At 38.0% G+C, this 20,491-nt stretch overlaps 1 protein-coding gene across 1 annotated transcript in view; it reads right to left on the bottom strand.

Annotated features, from left to right (window-relative positions):
* The window catches only part of LOC139721186 (DNA ligase 4-like), a 57,313-nt gene extending 38,616 nt beyond the window's left edge, over positions 1–18,697 (bottom strand). Inside the window, exons 1-5 of the mRNA XM_071632513.1 lie at positions 18,408–18,697; positions 5,152–5,229; positions 4,887–4,985; positions 3,829–3,893; positions 2,661–2,811 (exon numbers count right to left, since the gene is read on the bottom strand). Of these exons, the coding sequence (XP_071488614.1) occupies positions 2,661–2,811; positions 3,829–3,893; positions 4,887–4,985; positions 5,152–5,229; positions 18,408–18,629 (615 nt within the window). The 5' untranslated portion in view covers positions 18,630–18,697. The remainder of the gene's footprint in view (positions 1–2,660; positions 2,812–3,828; positions 3,894–4,886; positions 4,986–5,151; positions 5,230–18,407) is intronic.
* Between the last annotated feature and the right edge of the window lie 1,794 nt (positions 18,698–20,491).

The following is a 20,491-nucleotide window of genomic DNA, read 5'->3' as shown; positions in this document are numbered from 1 at the left end:
CTTCAACTTCCCAAGAGACATCTACCATCACCCAAGTTTGATTGCCATTGTAGCAACATGTGCTGAGTTACGTGTGATAAGACAGTCTTGCAAGTAAACTTTAACGTATGACCTCAAATGACCTTTGACCTTATCATGTGACCTCTTACGGCACATAACATGAAGGTACCCCTAGTGCATCCATCACCCAAGTTTGATTGCCATTGTAGCAACATGTGTTGAGTTACATGTGATAAGAGAGTCTTGCAAGTAAACTTTAACGTATGACCTCAAATGACCTTTGACCTTATCCTGTGACCTCCAACGGCACCATAACATGAAGGTACCCCCAGTGCATCTATGAACCAAGTTAGGTTGTAATCCAAGCAACTTATGTGAAGTTATTTGTCAAAAGAGGGTCTTGCAGGTAAACTTTAACATAGAAAAGAGAGTCTTGCACATACATGTACTCTTTAATATATGACCTCAAATGACCTTTGACATCATCACATGACCTCCCACAACACCATAACATGAAGATACCCCTAGTGCTTCTATCACCCAAGTGTGGCTACCATTGCTGTAACAGTTGCCAAGTTATGCATCATAAGAGAGTCTTGCAGGTAAACTTTAACATTTGTGACGGACGACGGACGGACGACGGACGGACGCCATTTGGATCCCTTAGTCTCGCCTTCACCTCCGGTGGGCGAGACAAAAATGTGGTCACATCAAAATTTTAAAAATTCATCTATAGCTTTTCAATGCATCCTCCAATTTTCTCAAACTTCACTGATGTGTTCTACTAATATTCCTGCATTCCCTCTATCCATAAATGAAGCTTTTAAATGCAAAAGAAACGAGAAGATCTATTTTAATATTTCCATGAATTCGAGATATCTTAGATTAAAGCTACTGAAAAACAAAACGAAAATCATAACTATGTGATTTTTTTTTCAATAATATTTCTTATTTATGTAACAAGTGCAGAATCATGAAAAAGAAATACTTTTCTCCATTTGATAATGACCTCACTTTAAAAAAAAAATGGTATAATTTTATCTGTTAAAATCTTCATATATATCTGAGCTTCATTCTCCATTAAAGGTCAATTGATATGTCAGTGCGCACTGACAGCTCCATAAAAAAAATACATGGACTAAGCTTATATGGTCTGCTTTAAAGGCATAATTCACCACTTGCAGATGAAACAAAAACCCAGCATTCGTGCTTCAAAATAGTTCCAAAATGTGAGTTAGGGATAGAAACCACAATCAAAATTTGAACCAGTATGATTGATGTTAAGTATTGTTAAACATAAATAAATGTGAACAACAGTTATAATGAAAATGTTTCCAGACCAAACCATCTACAGTATGTATGGTTAATGAGAAAAATAGTAATATCTCCTTATATTCTAGGCTTTATTGCAAAATGTTTTATGGTAGGGTGTTTTGGGATACAACTGACCTGCACATATGCATCAAAAGCGATATCTTGAACATTTCTCTTAAATCACTGTTCCCCAAAGGTAAACAGGACCTTTAACATTAGCAAATGTTTACCATGCATTAAAGATACATGTATGTTTCTATTTATACATGGTACATTGATGTCTGAGTGATAAAGCTACAGACCAACCACACATTACGGATGCATAACCTTTGTACTGGTCTATTCCTGTGCTGTAAACATGTCAAACTCTATCTAGCGTACATATGTGGCCGTGCATCACAAAACCAACAAAAGGTCGCACATCCTCACTTTATGTGAGAACTCAAATTAGGTAAAATTGGTCAACTTAGTCAATATTTAGTTGTTGCATTTGCATATCTTCTGAAAGAACAATTCTACATAATTTTAAAGTTTGGGATCATACAACAAATGGGAAATTGTGTTTTTTGCAGTTTTTCTAGGGGTTTTGTTTTGGAGAATACTGCTAATTGAGTATGTCTTTAAAATCCTATCTTTTTAACTCTTTACACACCATTCACTTTCAACTCTAATAACTTTTGAAAGAATGATGCCATCACTTCAAAATTTTGGCAGTACTCATAACTGAATGTGCTCATAGACAGCAAAAAAAAGAAAAAAAAAAAAAGCTTAATCTTATAATCCCTTCAGTTTTGTAGTTGCTAAGGAGTTTCACACCTTTTTTCCCCACTCACTGCACAGAACACAGTTTGAGGAGATAAAGCACTTGAATAGACCCTAAGCTTCAAAGCTTCTTTTTGTTTTTCCAGTAAGCACCTTTCCAGAGTGTGCACATTCTTTCCATAATTCAGTTACATAGGTGAGGAAAATCCATGTATTTTGAGTTTGCATCATTTTCAAACTTAGAGACTGTGCTTTCAGAATCTGTCCTAAACTGAAAATCCATGTTTTGAGACTTTCTGGTGGCTTTGTGAAGCAAGATCACACAAGTGGCCATGTTGGCAAATAGCAGTTGCACAGACAAGACTTTCTGCATGCTGTAAAACATGATATATTCACGGCACGAAATTATCGCGAATTGGAGCCGACGGCCTTTTTCGTGGCAAGAAATTTTCGCGAATTGCCTCTTGCGTTCAATGCACATAGTGTAGATAAGAAATTTCGCGTGCATTTTAATTTCGCGAATCTTGGCGCTCGCGAAATTCGCGAAATTAAAATGCACGCGAACATTTCTCGTTTTACAGTACCTTCATGATCATCCTAATGAGCCACTTCTGCTCTATGGCACTGGTGTTCCTCAGCAGGGTCAACAAACTTTTCTTCACCAGGTCTTTCTTCTTGCTTGCATTGTTGAGAGCGATGGAGTCCAGGTTGTCATTCACATCTCTGATGGACAGACTGAAAAGAGCAAAGACAGAGGAAACTTAAAGCTGGTTTCCTTTATAAAATACCCTTGAATTTCACCTTTCATCTTCATTACTTCATTTACTGTATAAGCTGTTATTTAGGCGAGAGTTTAACTTTTGCGAATCACAGTTGCCCCACAAATTAAACAACACGCGAAAAATGACACCATAAGCTACGGTAATAGTGCACTTACGATAGCCTTGTGTCAATTTGCGAAATACAATATCTTGTGAAAATATCCATGACATCCTCATTCGAGAAAATATCTACTCGCAAAAATAACAGCTTATACAGTATATATTAACTGTTCTTCCATCCTGACTCATCATGTCAGCCAAGGACATAACAATGTTAATGTTACATTGGGAAAAGTACATTTGAACTAAACTTCTATAACCCTTTACCCCTACTCTTGAGTTTTCACCCATTCATTTCATCTAGATAATTGTTATATCATTTTTATTTCATCCCAATATACTATAACTCTGATGAACATTCCTAGCTGAAGTTACAAAGTGTATGCTAAGAAGGTGAAGAGAGCCTGGTCAAACCAGTTTCACAAAAAATCAAATGTACTGGGACTACAAGACAGAACAGGGAAATAAAGAACCAGAGACCCATATGTCCAGCAAAAACCTGAGCAGTGTACTTCATCTTTGCAGCACTCCATCTGAGGGCAAACTATGCTGCTTTTTGCTAAATTTGGCCCTATCCCAGGGGCCCTCCACAGGGCACTGCCATCATCTGTACAAACTATAATTCCCTCCAACCAGCCCCCCCCGGAAATAATCCCTGCCAAATCTGGTCGATATTAGGCCCCCAGTATTAAAAAAGAAGATGAAAATGTGAAAAAGTTTTGAAAGGTGGATGACTAATGACAGACAATGAATGGACGGCCAGTGTGTGGTCCGTTGCATGACGGACACCAGAAGGTTAGCACCCACGATTGTAGCTCACTTGAGCCATCTGGTTTAGGTGAGCTAAAGACTAAAAACGCCAAACACCCACCTGCCTTTCTCAGGACATCTGTTTCTTAGGACAAAATAGGCCACGCTGGCAAAGTCACCCGCTTCCTGAGAAGCAAATAAAACATTGATAGAGAAAAATTGATAGATGCCTTCCAATTGAAATACAAATTGAGATAACCACCATAACTTTTAAAGTGAAAACATAGTGCTCATATGGCTTTAAAATTGTTGATTTTTATTCTACAGATACACAAATGCATACAGAAATGTGTGAATTATGCTCTAATAACACAATTTCACTTTGGTAATGACAAAAATATGAAATGTTAGCCAAAAAGCTTTGCCAGAAGTATTACAATCTCACACTTTCCCAGATCATGTTTGCTATGATTCTTCATTATTAGATTACTAGTGCATCGATGACAATATATCGGGCCACAGCGGTACCCACTCCGTGTTTAATACTAGAGTGAAGTGCCTGGAACTTGTTTTGGATGCGACTGAATTCTACTGTGTGGACATGATTCAGTCATCACGTATTATCAGCATTCTACACACCCCCTACTGAGCGGGAAGGGCTCTTCATGAACAAAAGTCAGTACACTGGCTTTTATCATTTTGTGTCCTATGATTTGTTTCAATGTGGCTGCCGAGCAAACAATAAATGATTGTGAGCAAGCAACCATAAGTCCTACGGTTTTAAGTCTTACCAAAAGGGCCAGGCAACTGTGATAAAGTGCTCTCCCTAGGGGCAAAATCACTCCATTCATGTTTGAAATATTAACACTGCATTGTTACAATTGATGATTCTCATTGTTGTTTCAGTATGTTATTCGTTGTAATTGTAGTAATGTTTTGCATTGTATCACATTACTATATGAAGCCAATGAAAAAGAAATTTCCATGTTATAGATCCATAAAGAATCTGAAACTTAACGTTTCAAACAGAATCTGAATTTGCCCTTCAGTCTCATTTGTCCAAAGGAAAACTTCAACTAAAGAGCAGCTGTGAGGTTAACAGTTGATCAAGTAGCTGAGAAGCAAAGTTTTCTCCCGCTGAAATCTGTGTTGCTATGGAAACCAGAAAGAAAGTTCTACCTGCTTGGCTGTGGGAGCTCTGTAGTTGAGGAGCTTCTTGGCATCTGTGCTCTCCTTAGCCAGCCCAAGAATCTCAATATACAGCTTGGCCAGAGTGAACTGTGTGAAAAAGAACGACACACAATATTAAGAGTAAATGACAATAAACTCACCAAATCTTTTATTGATCCTGTGTGTTTATTTTGCATACAATTTTCTGTTCAATGGTGGATGGACAAATTTTTTTTAATATTTGCGAAAATGGGGTGAGTTTAAACTGCCATACCTCTTTGATGCCATACGCAAGTCTCTCTCGCTCAAGCTGGGGCAACAGCAGGCGCATGGCTGGGTAGAAGTTGTCCGTCTGTTGAGAGAGAGAGAGGGGCAAGGACTCATTCCATGCTTTGTCATGAAGAATAACATCATAGCACTACGAAAAAAAAAGACGACAATTTGTCATTGGCCCAGTATTGACATGAAAAGAGTTCTAAATCAAAAAATAATTAAAGATAATAACAACAATAATCATCATGATTATTCATCAGTAGATTTATAAGAATTGTGAGAGACCTGTAGCCCAGCTTGTAGAGCTCTGGTCTACACTGCGAGCAAAAGGCTCAGGTATTAATTCTTGATTTAACTGTTATCACATTGTTCCTTCAGACAAGAGGCAAGACAACCGTCGTCCTCCGATAAGACAAAGAAATTATTAGAATGGAAGTCTCATGTGTGAGAGACACAACTGGCTCACATAACAGATTCCATGTCACTTTTTTGTCCCTGTTCTCCAACAAGATGTGTTCGACAGGAAACCTCAAAAGCAGGTGGTTTATCCCACGGGATTTGCAATATTCAATGTTTTTCCATGTTTTTTCCACATGTTTTTCCACATTTCAGCATACAACAAAGTGAGAGATCTACATTATTATTATTATTATTATTATCATTATCATTATTATTATTATTATTATCATTATTATTATTATCATCATTATTATTATTATTATTATTATTATTATTATTACTATCATTTATAGTGCGCTTTTCCCACAAGGCCCAAAGTGCTTACAATCAATACAAAACATATGGTCAGTTTCACAGTAAAGGGTGTAACTTTGATGTGGCAAGGGTCAAAAATTAAAGTTGTGTTTCCATTCCTATCTTTGCCTTTATTAGGAATGTCTATATTTTCAATATTTTTTCATTCCAGAGCTTAATTCTTAGGCTAAATATGAAAAATGAAGTGACTATTATGGAATTTTAGATAAATTTAGGTAAAAACAACAAGAATGTTTTGGTCACCCACAGCAACCAAATGAAGATAAATGGTGGATGTAATGCAACTTTTTATTTGCTGTGAACATATATTTGAAATATCAAAACACTTTTCCCCCAACAGATATTCGCTCTTGCAATTATTTGGATGTGAACTTCAAATTCCAAGGTAAAAAATGGTACCTGACAAACTATTTTTAAGTTAAAAGAATGTTCTAGAAGCAAGAGCCACTCTAAACATAGCCCTAAATTATCTCTTGGTAACAAACATTTATCAACCTAAATCCCAAAGAAATTGGATTATTTTTGACAAAGTTGAAATTTTCAGACTTGTGAGTTTCGGAGGCTTCAGTTAACAAACGTGTGTGTTTCGGAGGCTTCAAAACTGCTAACACAAAGTTCTAGTCCTGTATTCACTTAAGATAATAAAACTACAGTAAGCAACTATCACTACATGCTAGAATAACGACAGGGCATCAATAGAATGTGAATAACAGTATACAGATGTACATCTTATTGCAGTGCATAATGTTTACCCTTCATACAAATTGTACTCGTGACATTGTATTATTATAAGGAAATTGGCCTCCACAAAAGTGAATAACAAACTGTGTACACTTTGAGCAATGCTCAGTTCGAATTTATGATATTACATGAGGCAATATGATTCTAAAGGAAACTGCAACAGTAGCAATAAAAGTACACTGATTAGGAACATCTTTTTTTTTTGTGGCTTAAAGTTAGCAGCAACACATGTTTCGGAGGCTTCATCATGACTGTTAACATGCAAAAATGGTCCATTTTAAGGTGATATGAAGTACATTAATGCAGCTGATTGTTTCCAAATAACTAACAATGTTGTAACACGTAAAATAGTATTTATTTGTATGCAGAAAAAGACTTTCCAACATTTATGTTAAGAGACAAAGAAAATATTTAAATCTTTATGCTCAGTTGTATACATACACTGTACATTGTATTTGCATATATCCATGACTTTGGCAATACAGAACATGATTAGGCTACACACATGTACAGCTGTATGCATGATTTGTCAAACTTTTCATCATAATGCAGTAAGAATTACTTTCAATGAGTTAGAACTGTAGCTATAGACTTAATGCAAAGATTATGTTTGCTTGCTTTATAAGTGCAGTTTGTGGGATGTATATTGACATAAACCACCCATCACAATTGTTTTATATACATGTGAAATCAATTTCAACTGTTGATGAGAAAGGGATAGAAAATAGACTATGTGATGGCATGACGGTTAGATTACAACATACAACGTAGCATTGTAAAATATAGAAAGGGGAAAAAAGGCTTATAAACATTCTTTTGCATATGGACCATGTCTGATATCCCCTACTATAGCTATCAAATGCAGTGATCATGGTCATTGAACAGCAATCTTAAACACTGATCAGCCATTCCATGTAAGGGTCATCATCAAACTGTCATCATCAAAATGGAATTGGAAAAATCAATATATTGGTGATATTATCATGGAGCTCAATAGAAATTGAAATGGTCAAGATCCCATTCATCTTTTTGAATAGCCTGTTGAAAAGATAAATGTACATACCCTACCCATGACTGTGTATGAATTTGAATTTAAAAAAAGAATGTTCACCAAATGTATAGTTCCCTATAATATATGATAGTTAGAATTTTACTTTCTTTTTCTGTGGTATACAAGTCACCCCTGTTTCATATCATTTTATTTATTTTTTTAATTCTTCAAAGGCTTCTTTTTTTATTGTTATTTTAATAAATTCCAGTTTGTGTGACTTCTGTGACAGCTAGGAGGCCTGTTTTTGAAGGTACGCATTGAGAAATTGCTAACAGAACTTTTACTGTTTCTAAAAATGACAACCTTTTTGGTAAAAAATTAAAAAGCAGCAAATGTGTTTAAATATCTACAGTACGCGCAATAAGAAACGCCTCCGTCAATTTCGTTTTCCAACGAAAGTTCGTTATCGATCGAGTAGCAACGAAATTTGGACGAAATTTGGACGAAATTTCGTTATCGATCCAGTAGCAACGATTCTGACGCTTTGTGGACGCATTTCACGCACGACCGCCCGCTCAATTTCGTTCGGCAAATGCGTTGCTCGTTCGGAAAATGCGTGTTCGGAGCTCGGCAGTTTCGTCCAAATTTCGTTAAAACCGTCCGTGATCCAAGGCGCACATGGAATACAGTACACACGTGTGTGTGTAGTGGCCACATCCACAGCCGCTAGCCGGCAAGAATCACTGCAAGATTAGACTCAACAAGTACTAGTAGTAGCACAGCGGTCGGGAATGAGAACAGTAGACAGGCGTGGAATTCACCTGATTCACATAATACTATTAAGAATGGTAACATGTATACATACATCGATGCCGTTTTCATTGAAGCAATTTGTAAAAGTTTTAGTTTCCCTTACCCTAGCTGTAAGTACGGCACCGTTAGCAGATTATTCACTGCATTTGTAAGTCACCTGATACATCACATGTTGGTATGCGGGCTGCATGTAACCAGGGAATGTGCACGTGTGGGAAAGGCGAGTGCGCCGTATGTGCGTCGCAATTGCCATGGTATGGCTCGCTCGGCTGAACGAAACAGAGATGTACGATACATGACAAGACCCAGTATAAGGCCTACTAATTGTTCACGTGTTGTTGTTTTTTTTTACAAGCAGAAAATAAACAACTGTTGATCATGAAATAGACTAAATTACCAATCAGAGATCATTCGGGTTCATAGTATTTAAGAGAAATCACGCAATTTTGGCGAGGGTGAACCCACAGGAACCGACAGGAACCTTATCGTAGAATGCCGACCAAAAAGAAAATGGTTTCACTAAAATTGCGTGTACGTAAAATCCATTTGAGTATAGAAAGAAAATTAACCCCCAAAAAGAGGAAAAAAGAAATTAGAAGGATTTGTTCGCCGTTATTTGGTCATTAAATATATTTTCTTTCTTCAGCAATTGCGCGTTACATTGCCCGTTTTTTTATTGAATCAGGGCCCTGTTGCATAAAACCCTTACCGCTGGACTTACCGCTCCTTTCTATGCGGTAAGTCTTAAATCAGCGGTAAATTTTATAATCATTGATGCTGACGGTAGTTACTATTGAAATTCAATGGTAAGTTTTATGCAACGGGCCCCAGAAAAGCAAAAAAAATAATAATATTCAAACCAAGACAATAAGTTTAATTCTTAGTTTGATATCGTTTATTTCTTTATTGGACAGAGAGATAATTCAGACGGTACGTGGAATTTTCAAAGCGACTAATTCAGACTGATTCTTAGTTTGACTTGGCTCTTTCTTTCTTTCTTTTTTTATTTTATTTTTTTTTTGGGGGGGGGGTTGAGGTTCATGTTCGTTGTACCCATGCACCCATAAGGTTCATTAGGACGAAAATGAAACATTCAGATACACGCGACTTCCCTACACGAAAAATAGATGTTCGTAAATGTGATAGTCAAATTATGATTCATAATTCGAAAATGCACGAATGTTTGTGATTGGATAGGTGCGTTATTGTCGGATTAGCAAACCTTCGGAGTACTGTAGTATCGAGCCTGTTGTATTCAAGGATAAACGAACTTTTGAAATAATGAATTTTATATTCAGAGTAAGACAATAAGTTTAATTCTTATACCTGTAGTTTGACATCGTTTATTTCCTAGTTGTGAAGCGGGAAGCGAGAGATAATTCTGAAAAGAAGTATATATACAGTCATGCAGACGGAACGTGAAATATTCAAAGCAGCTATGAGATTAAATCTTAAGTTGTTTATTTGTTTGTTTGATTGCTTGTTTGTTGTTATGCTCAAGCGTTGGTGTAATTATATATACATTTTTTTTTGGGGGGGGGGGAGGCATTTTTGTAGTACCCAATGCACGTAAAGTTCGCTGATGCGAAAGTGATAAAATGTTCCGTAACACGCAAATTCCCTACACCTTGTAGATGTTCGTACCTAGTGTGAAAATAAAATGTATTACTATTATTTTGTTTCCCCCATTGTTCGATGGGTATAGCAAACCTTCGGAGTGTCAATCCTTTCGTTTTCGGATAAACGAACTTCCTTAACTCACAACACCATGTTTCAGAGTAACAAACTAGTCATTATTTTATTCGGGCATTGGGAATAGTTCAGGAATAAAATATAGAAGGGAGGAAATGATTCTTAGTTTGAAATCATTTATTCATTTCCGTGGTGTTCATTATTCCGAAAAAAAGAAAACGGGTGCGCTATTCCGATGGTTACGGCGTTATTTCGAATCCGAAACACGCATATTCCTTGTGCCTATCCATGTTTGTTGATTCGAAAATGTAATCATGCTGCGGGTAATTGCTATAGGGGGGCATATATTGTTTTATTTCTGTCTATTGTTATATTATTATTATCATTATTATCATTATTATTATTATTATTATTATTATTATCATTATTTTTATTAATATTATTATTATCGTCTTTAACATTATTAACCAATGTTTTGATTAACGAGCATTTTTTGGGCTGTTTTTTTGTTTTTTGTTGTTTTGTTTTGTTTTTTTTTTGGGGGGGGGGGGCATTGCCCGATTAGCAAACCTTCGGAGTGTCAATCCTTTTGTTTTCGGACGAACGAACTTCCTTACCTCAGAAGAAGAAATCAGTGTAACAAACTAGTCATTATTTTATTCGGGCATTGGGAATAGTTCAGGAAAGAAATATAGAAGGGAGGAATCCCAAACACGCATATTCCGTGTGCTTATACGTCATGTTTATTGATATGATGCGGCTAAGGGCCTATTGGAGGTCATTATACCTTTCGTTTGGTGTACGATTTCTTTCGTTTCATATCACTTTATTTGTTCCTTTCATGTTCTGAAATATTTAAAGGTAATCTTTCAATTGCCTCGCACTGTGTATATATACATGCATTTTCGTAACGGCGATTTCGCGCTTTGCTGCAGTATTTCGAAGGGTGTTTGATGCCAGCCGCTTCGGTGTGCTCTGTGGTAATGTTTATGGTTGTCAGGGAGGTTGTTGATACTTTGTCTGTTGACATTTATTTTCGTACAGGCATGGGCGGATCCAGGAATTCTGTACAGGAGGGGGGAGGGGCGCAACTAATATTTCTGGTGCCACTTCCGGGTTTCACTTCTATTTTTTTTTTCCACGATAAATAAAGGGGGCGTGCGCCTCATGCGCCCCCTCTGGATCTGCCACTGCTACGTGTTTATCTCGAGTGATGGTGATCGTGTTTCTAAATGTTTATAAAAAAAGGACAAAATTATCCGAGTGATGCCTGATGATAGTGCAAGTGATGATAATCAACGATGCTGATGTAAAAGACGGCTTGCTGTGGATGCTGAGCGTACGTGCCCTTCGTTTATTTAAATAAGTTTTCCCTCTTTTACTCTTCTTTCCCCTCCCAAGAATGATAAAAAAAGAAAATACCTACACCTCACAACAAAAGGAACCACGTGTGAACAACCATCGTTAAGTTCAATCGAAATGTTCATTATTAGCAAAGAATAAGGGGAAAACACGAGTGACGGAAAATGATAGAAGCGACGAGATTGTCTTCTTGTGTATAATGCGGTCTCTTGGGATTGGAAAAACCCCACCCTCTCCCTTTGTGGAAATTTCCACAAAACCAGGTGCGTGCCAGACCCCAGGTGCCAGACGAAAGTATGCGCGCATTTGGTGTAGTATGTCGATCGAAGAACTCGCGGGTGAGTTGAGTTAAAGGAATCATTGCAAAGATGTTCTGATGTTCTGGTTCCCGAACTGTAAAAAGGAATTGATTAATCACTCAAAAATGCAATCACAGATTTATATGAAAAGTCTCATATGCCTAGACAAATTCACTGAGATGTCCTATGTGATGCAGCCACCACCCGATTAAACGGCAAAATCATGACAATAAAATTTCACGCTCATCAAAACTGCCTATTACTTTTCATATGAATTTTGGTTATCAACACTCGTTCGTGGATTTGTTTGTTTGCATGTTTTGTGTGTATTATTCCTCGATCCTGAAAGACGTAATAATTATTCGCATCGAACGTAAACTGTTTACCGTAACTAAGCCTATGGCGCATTCGATCCATTCAACTTGCAGTAACCTTTAAGGCAGTACAACTGTAAGTAGCACATGGTGCATTCTTTTGAACCACGTGTTTCGCATATCGGCACATCCAAACACATTAGCGATCGTCCTTATGGCAAACTTTCCGATTACAGTCAGGGGAGAAGAAATCGTAATACTGTACATGTACTTACGAAAGTGATTATGCTTAAGATCAAATAAAATGAAGAAGTTTGAAAACAACTTGGCAACACTCAATCAAGTTTTGCATTCTCTCACACAAAAGCTCTCTTGAGAAAATGAAAGCATTCCCTCTCCCCTGCTAGATAATGGAAGTTTTCATTACTAGCCCAGCAAGTTTTGGGAGTGTACATGAATGTTTTTAGGATAGAGTCAAAAGGGACCTAAGTTTTCGATCATAGCAGAATCTTCGTCAGAAGCAAAATGGCAAATAGGCAGAAAAAGCAACCACACACATGTAAAGCGACTTCACACAACAAGAACAGTCAGGAACAGGCAAGGGACAAGGAACAAAGAAAACAAAAGGAGAGGGTAGGATGTCATGGGCAAGGAGCCCAACAGGTAAAGGGAGGGGGATTAGAGCAGGAGGATGGACAGACAAAAGGCAGGGGAAGGTTAGTAATGGTCGTGAGGGCCAGGGGGCAACCATTGAAGGAAAAGGATGAATATGGAGGCAACATCAAACAAGATAAGGAACAACAGAGAGACAAAGAAAGGTAAAGAGTGAAATAGCAACAGCAAAGGGGGGGGGGGGGTGAGCAAACAGCAAGCCCTAGAAAGGATCTGTACAAGTACCAAGAGGAGGCAACAAAATGAAAGTTAGAGTCAATCAACAAATGCAATTAACCTTATCAAAGTATGGTAATATTAATACAGCAATAATGATGATATTGACAAAACAAATTAGAATAATCATTAAAGCACATAAAAAAAGGGGGGGACACAAAGTCCATGGGAGAGAAAATGTATACTTGCAAAGCAAGTATCAATAGGCAAATTAAATACGTTTCAAAGAGCTGGTTCATATGAAATCACCTTTGATTTATGATTTTACAAACAAGAATTTTCATCGCTTACTTATTTCTTTTATTACTTTAGTAATGTCATGATATTTCATGATGGTATGTGCTCTGTCTTTACATGGCAAGATAGGGTTTTTTTTTTTCCATCCAGGGTCAAAAGAAGAAAGTGATAGAAAGATAACTGAAAGGATAGAATGGAACACCTACTCAGCAGGCAACACTAAAACAGCCCCCAGGGCCAGGCCATGTCGTCAGTGTCACTCTCGTCTTAGATCATTACAGGCCTACATTGTACATGTATAGGCTACTCGTTTCGTACTCGTCATCGCCAACGTCATGATGGTCGGTCACACGAAATAAATTGCATCATCATAAGAGCTCTTATATCAACACCACTAGATAGTGTAGATTCATTATCATTATCACTATCATTCCAGTCGATCTCATCCACCGCGAAACCCTCAAAATCCTCAAAATCATCGTGGTTAATACTCTCACAAAACACATCTGTAAACGATTCAGACATCGCAGACCTAGCTACACATCTTGCACACAAAAATGAAATGGAGGTGGAAAACTACGATGAATACACAAAAAATATCGACGATGGCATTTTACCGTAGCAGAAAATACACAGAGTATCTTGCACCGGAAAAAAAAATGGATGTGGAAAACTACGATGAGGAAAACTAGGGTGAAAACCCGATGCGTGAAGACGAACGATGAAGACACTTTACGGTAAAAATACTTACACGGAAACAAACGAGTGGGTACGATATTCTCGCACACACGAAGATAATCGACACATCGTTCAATCGAAAAACTCAACAAACACTCGAACAAAAACTCACCCCAAATTGTGGCAAACACGGTAATCACTTAATAAAAATGAGAAAAAATACTCTCTAAAGTATGATTGTACTCTGAAAAGAAAGGGATACAATGATACGAAAGCAAGAGAGAGAAAATGAGAGAAATGGACGGGAAACCTAGAGAACTTCGACGAAAGAAGAGCTAGCAATTCGCGATTAGAGCTAACTATCCTGTGTGTGTGTGATCGCGTGTAAAGGGTTGAAAGCGTTGAAAGCGCTGAAAGCGTTGAATGCGTCCACAGCTTCGGAAAAGCGTTCGGGGATTTCGTTGAATTCGTCCAAAATCCGTCCATGAAGTCTGGACGCAAAAAGCGTTGAAAACGTCCCCGACGAAATCAACAACGAAAAAAGCGTTGGGACGAAATTTGGACGCACTTTCGTCGGGCGTTTTCTATTGCGCGTACTGTAAGTTTGGTAGAAACCCACAAGTTTGTTTTAAATAGTATATAAACCCACAGACTACAATTTTAACCCTTTGAATTTCAAAATAGTTAGGGGCTCGTAACTTTTTCCAGAAAAGCCAGGACTAAACAGATTATACAGATTTCAATCATTTCAATATTGTTCTTCATGAACATAACTTCTCCAGTCACCCACCCATGTAAACTACATGTACCCCATGGCAACAGGCTATTTATAAGTAGAGGTCTATATGTCATTCATAAACAATCCTATCCCAACCATTACTGTCCATTTACTGCACTGAGAACTACATCTGCAAACATGTCATAGAGTCTCGCACATGTTTGCGAAGAGATGTTTCGTTACACAAGTTACATTTTGTTTAATAAAAAATAGTCAAGTGGTCACTGCCAGCATAATAAAGTATGGAAAATAGGGTATACCATCAAGATTGTGTTGCACCTAGTATGCATCAAATCTGACATACAGATTGACATGAAAACCTGTCTGGATGAAGTAATCAAATGTCAAAATTCCAAAACAGTACCCTGTGATCCAAGTCACACCACAGAAATGATTTAATCTGCAAGATGTTAGCTATTTTCAAGTCCAATCACAAATTTATTGATTAATTACTTTCCTCAAAATAAGTATTGGAAATGAAAGCCAAAGAACTTGTTAAGAAATGGAAAGCTGAAAAAGTCAAGATTTCAGTATGGCAAAAACAAATGCCATGTGAGTAACAATGGAATGGATTTGTCAATGGGTTATAAATGGACATGTAAAGATTGTGTTTCGAAACTACAATGTATTACACTCAGATGATAGTGAGTCGAAAGTGTAAAAATCCAAAGAGTATATTCCACCATTTGCTCTTGATCATGCATAAAAGATACAACCTTAAATTCAAAAGTAATATATTTCTTAGTTAAGTGTATGCTTCCCTCTTGAAAAACCATCTATCAAAGTCCTGGAATCTTCAGGACAGGAATAGTGTTCAGTTCTTAAAAAAGTGTATTTAACACTAAATAATCAAGTAATTGTTTGGTCTTCATTAACAAAGTCTAACCAGTCAAAAGAGTGATACAAATATGGTCACAACACTTCAACTTCTCTCAAGAGTAAAAATGAGTTATCCAACTTAAGAACATTGATGTATCCACAACTACTTGCTTTGTTGCACTACTGTTGCATGATGTGGGCATGCACGCAAGCTGGAAGTCACTTTCATTACTCACAATATCTAGCCTGTTCCATTGTTTCAAAAGGAAACCTACAGAATAAATGCTTTTCATACATTTAAACAACTATCTACACCTTACTTGGGGAATCATTAAGTCTCATTCAGTCCAAACAGTTATTTGATAGACTTAGAATTACAAAATTGTAATCAAAACATTCCATTTACATGCTGTTAACATAAAATGAAGCCTCCGAAACATCTGGAAAATTAATTTGGTATGCCGTATGTTTTTATGAAAATCATGTATGTTATGTAGAAAGTGATGGGTAAATTGTGTCTTTTTTGGTTGATATACACTGTTTAAACATATTTGTGGGGCAACATCCTCATCTGCCAATATTTTATTGCTGAATGAAAAGGTGAATTATGTGTGACACGTCTGCACTGTTTAAGAAAAATAGGTAAATCGTATAATAAATCTATATTGGTGAGTAAACAAAGCCGCCAGAAAACTGAATGTGATTAAATATCTTTAGATATGTCATAAGCGATCATTGGGTGGGTGAACAATAAATCTAATTTAATTTTGTCCAGAGAAAATCACAAAAATGCAGTGTTAACGTCCTTTTGAAGCCTCCGAAACCACTTTTTCTCTATCAAGTGTATTAGCTCAAAAAATTATTGCAGTATTATAATGTTTTTAATATTTTTGTTGTCTGTCCATGTCTGTTGATGATTTCATGGCATAATTTGGGGCAGACACTCAAAGAATTTATCAGAAATGTCAAATTAGATGTTTTTGCTGTTTCGGAGGCTTCAATGCGTCTCGGAGGCTTCACGTGTTAACGGAAAATTTGTATTGTCTCCTATTTTCAGAGAGTTTGGCGGATCTTAACTATTTTTGGTCTATTAGGTTAGGGCCCCATATCCTACATTTTGACATTAGGTCGCTTCTCTTATCTATATTCATATCATTTGACTGAACACTTTGTTTCGGAGGCTTCAAAACTGCTAACGGAAATTTCACTTGATGGAATGAAATTATTACAAAATTTCAAATAGCCCTAGAATGAAGCAAACTTTGATGTAAGTCTAAAGTTTAGCTGTACCTTACTATTTTCAGCATAAAAGAAAGTAAGCAAAACACATCCACTGATCATTACTGTCCATCAAAGTTTGTAAACAATTGTTAACGGAAAATGAAGCCTCCGAAACCTCAAATTTGAAGTCATAGTATTCTAAAACAAAGAGCCAGATACAAACCAAACTAATTTGGTCATTTCAATTGACCATACAACTATGCTTTTAACATAAAAAATTAGATCTCTGCAGTTGCTGTAGAAAATTATTAACATTTCAAAAATGTTATATAAATTTCAATGCAACAAAATAGTCATTTTTAGGGTACATATGTGACTGTCAAAACAAAACGCATCAATACCTGGACCTGATTATGCTACCCAAGGTGGCTACTCATAAGGTGACTCACATGGGAAAAAATCTTTGAGATCTGTAAATCTATGTGTTCAGGGTGGGCCAAAAGGCTAAAAATTGAAAGTTACACCCTTTACCGTGAAACTGACCATATACGACAGTATGTATAATTGGATAAATGTTACAGCTACGAACTAGTTGCTACTGAAAAGATGTGTTTTCAAGGCTTTTTTGAAAACACTGACTGATGGAGACTGTCTAACGGTAAGTGGTAAATTGTTCCAGTGCTTTGAAGCAGACACAGCAAATGTCCTATCACTGGCTATTAAAGGTGCGAGTAACAGAGTATGTGAGACGAAGCGGATCACAAGATGAGCTCAAATTTCTAGTAGGTGTATATAAAGTCAAACAGGCGTCTAGATATTTTGGAGCTTGATCATTAAGGATTTTATAAACAAACAAAACATTCGTAAGTTTGATATGTTTACTGGTGTACACTAAAATTATACCAGTATAGAATAGGTTGCGAAAATCCTACAATCTCATAGGTCGAAAGCTGTTTTTTTTTTTTTTTTTTTCTAGCCACATAGTGCTTCACTGACAATTGCCACTGTTAACATGTTACTGCGCACTCAGGAAGAGTCTGTACACTCAGGAAGAGTTACCTATTGGCTAGCTAATCATGCAGCCAGTAAATTTACCGTACATCCAGTAATTATCGGATGCATGGTTCTGGCCTATGGCACGCCAAATGGAAATGCATCCAGTACATTTGTCATTGAGTCACCTGATCAAAAACTGGATTTCTGGCAATAAACATCTGTCCCCTGTTCTATAAAACAGATGATGCAGAAGTCTTTTCGTGCATCAGTAGGAATAGTGTTCACATGGTAACTATGGAAATCAGCCTACACCCACTCTGCAATACTACTTCATGCACACAATTTCTGACTGATGCACTCAGACCTATGTATCATTTGTCCACTGTGACCTTTCACAGGGCTGCACACATCTGTATGGTACTCATTTTTTCTACTGGTCCAACCTGTCTGCTGGACCAGAATTTGCAGAAAGTACACGTACCCAGTTTTTCCATGTTTTACTGGTCCATTCCTGAAAAAGTTACTGGTCCGACAGTGATTTTGACTGGTCAGGGACTGTCAGACCAGTGCCAGCGTGCGGAGTTGCCTTACAATGAGATTTGTGATGGTATCTAGACAGCTGAAGGAGGGAGACAGAGCTCTCACTAAACTTACCGTTGTAGGATTCTTGGCATGGAGCTGTTTGTGAAAGGCACGCCACTTTTCCAGGAAATCTTTGAAGAGGTTCCTTTTCTGGTCGTTTCCCTTCTTTTTCTGTACTCTCTCCAGAAAGCCACATATCTCCGCAAAGGGAATCTGACCTGCTACAGTGACCCCAGCTGGTGCAGATGAGGTAGCTGTTGCCAATGACCCTGGGTCATTGCTGGTGGTTGCCATATTTATAGCAGGCTGTGGCAGAGTGAGGAGTTACAATGAGGTTAGACCATCTTTGTTTTGATTTAGGTTTTCTGTAGAAGAGATCTAAAACACACAACACATCTAGAGCACATTTCTGATTTTGTAGAATATTTCATAAAAAGTTTAAATTTGGTTTTATAATACAAACAAGACAAATGAGGTCAGGCCTTGGTAACAGTATACATTGTTGTACACAAAGTATTCATTTGATATCCATTTATAGAGCCCAAAATGGACAATACAGAATCAATATTGTCTTGTCTACGTGGAATAGCACGGACAGCCAGCATGACTAACATAATTTTAGGATAAGCAATGACCTTGACCACTCACTGTCCAATAATCAAATCAAAACTCCTCCCATTACCCCATCACCAGCATTACTAACATCAACAACGCTCTCTCACAGCAAACAGTTCCAGCTTGTCACCTGCAGAATGCAATAAGGGAGTCATTTTTCCTACCGAGGACCATAAAGGACTGCAACAGCCTTCCAGAGGAAGTACCGGTAGATAGTGGCTGCTCCAACCCTTGACACATTCATGACTACTACAGTAAATACACCCTATTTTACGGCAGGGCCGATGTTGGAACAGACAGCCAAATTAGACATATTAACAGTGTCTTTAATGAGTAATGACATCTAAATTAAGTTTACAGACAATTGATGCAATGATGGCACTTCTAAACTTTTTAAAAAATTTTGATATCGATAAGCATGATGGTGTTTCGGTGCACTAAATAATTTACCTCTGAAAAAGTATACCTCGACAATATTACCCAAGTGTGTACTGGTACTGTAACTACTGCTGATATGCACCACAGAACTCTCTCTAGAACACCAACCCCAACACAGTTCTGATTTCTGTGATATGCACCAGTCCCCGTTACCGCAGCAGCGACCCCATACTAATACGGACAAATATCAGCGCCCCGCGACGGGGTTACAGTCCCCGTCAATTATACACACCATATCACATACACGGGACCATTAGAGCCGCAACGACCGTGCGCTGCTATGCTGCTTAACCTTCGTTTACAAGCGTTGTTATTCGTCATTTATGTTAAAACCATCACAACACATTGTGTTCATTTGTCACACCTAAAGAGGCATAAAACTGCCCATAACATATCCAGAGAATATTTACCTGACGTGTAGCAGGGTTGTTAGAGAGAAGGTGCTCTTTTTGGTGTCCGTGTGCCGTGCATGCATTGGGATGGAGAACAGATATGATTAGGAGCCGTGTTGGGGCCGGGGGCCGGGCGCGTTTTTTTTTAAAAACGGCACAGATTGGGGCATGGCGCGTGTTAAACCTATGGGAAAAACGGTGGGTTAGGGTTTTTGGTTATGGTTAGGGTTAGGGTTAGGGTTAGGGTTGGGGTTAGGGTTAGGGTTAGGGTTAGGGTTAGGGTTTGATGGTTAGGGTTAGGATTAGGATTAGGGTTAGGTTTAGGGATAGGGTCCCCGATAGATTTTTAGTTTCCCCAATCTGCGCCGTCTAAAAAAAACACGCCGGGCGGGCGGTGGGGGGGGGGGGGGGGGGGGGGGGAAGGGAGAGGGGGCGAGCCGGGAGGGAGCTGGGTCCGATTCAGAAGTGTCACAGACGTGCCCCACCCAGTGTCGTATATAAAGAGAGTCTGGCCAACTCGGTTTTCGGCATATGTGATTTGAAGCCTGTGATTGGTCAAAAGCTGGTCCCATGATCTACAGGCGCCATGTCGTTACCAAAGTCAATTACGCGGGCGCGAGCATAGCTCACACGCAGTGCCCATTGTTCATTTCGCGCAGCTACGCGCTAATGTTGCTTGCCTTTAGGACGTCCCCAATATTGGTCACTGTG

Source organism: Diadema antillarum, unplaced genomic scaffold (genome assembly GCF_040938485.1).
Source record: "Diadema antillarum isolate AM-2024a unplaced genomic scaffold, OU_Dant_1.0 scf00000139, whole genome shotgun sequence".
NCBI classification, from domain to species: Eukaryota; Metazoa; Echinodermata; class Echinoidea; order Diadematoida; family Diadematidae; genus Diadema; species Diadema antillarum.
The sequence above is the reverse complement of the archived record's forward strand: the minus strand, read 5'-3'. Positions and strand labels throughout refer to the sequence as shown.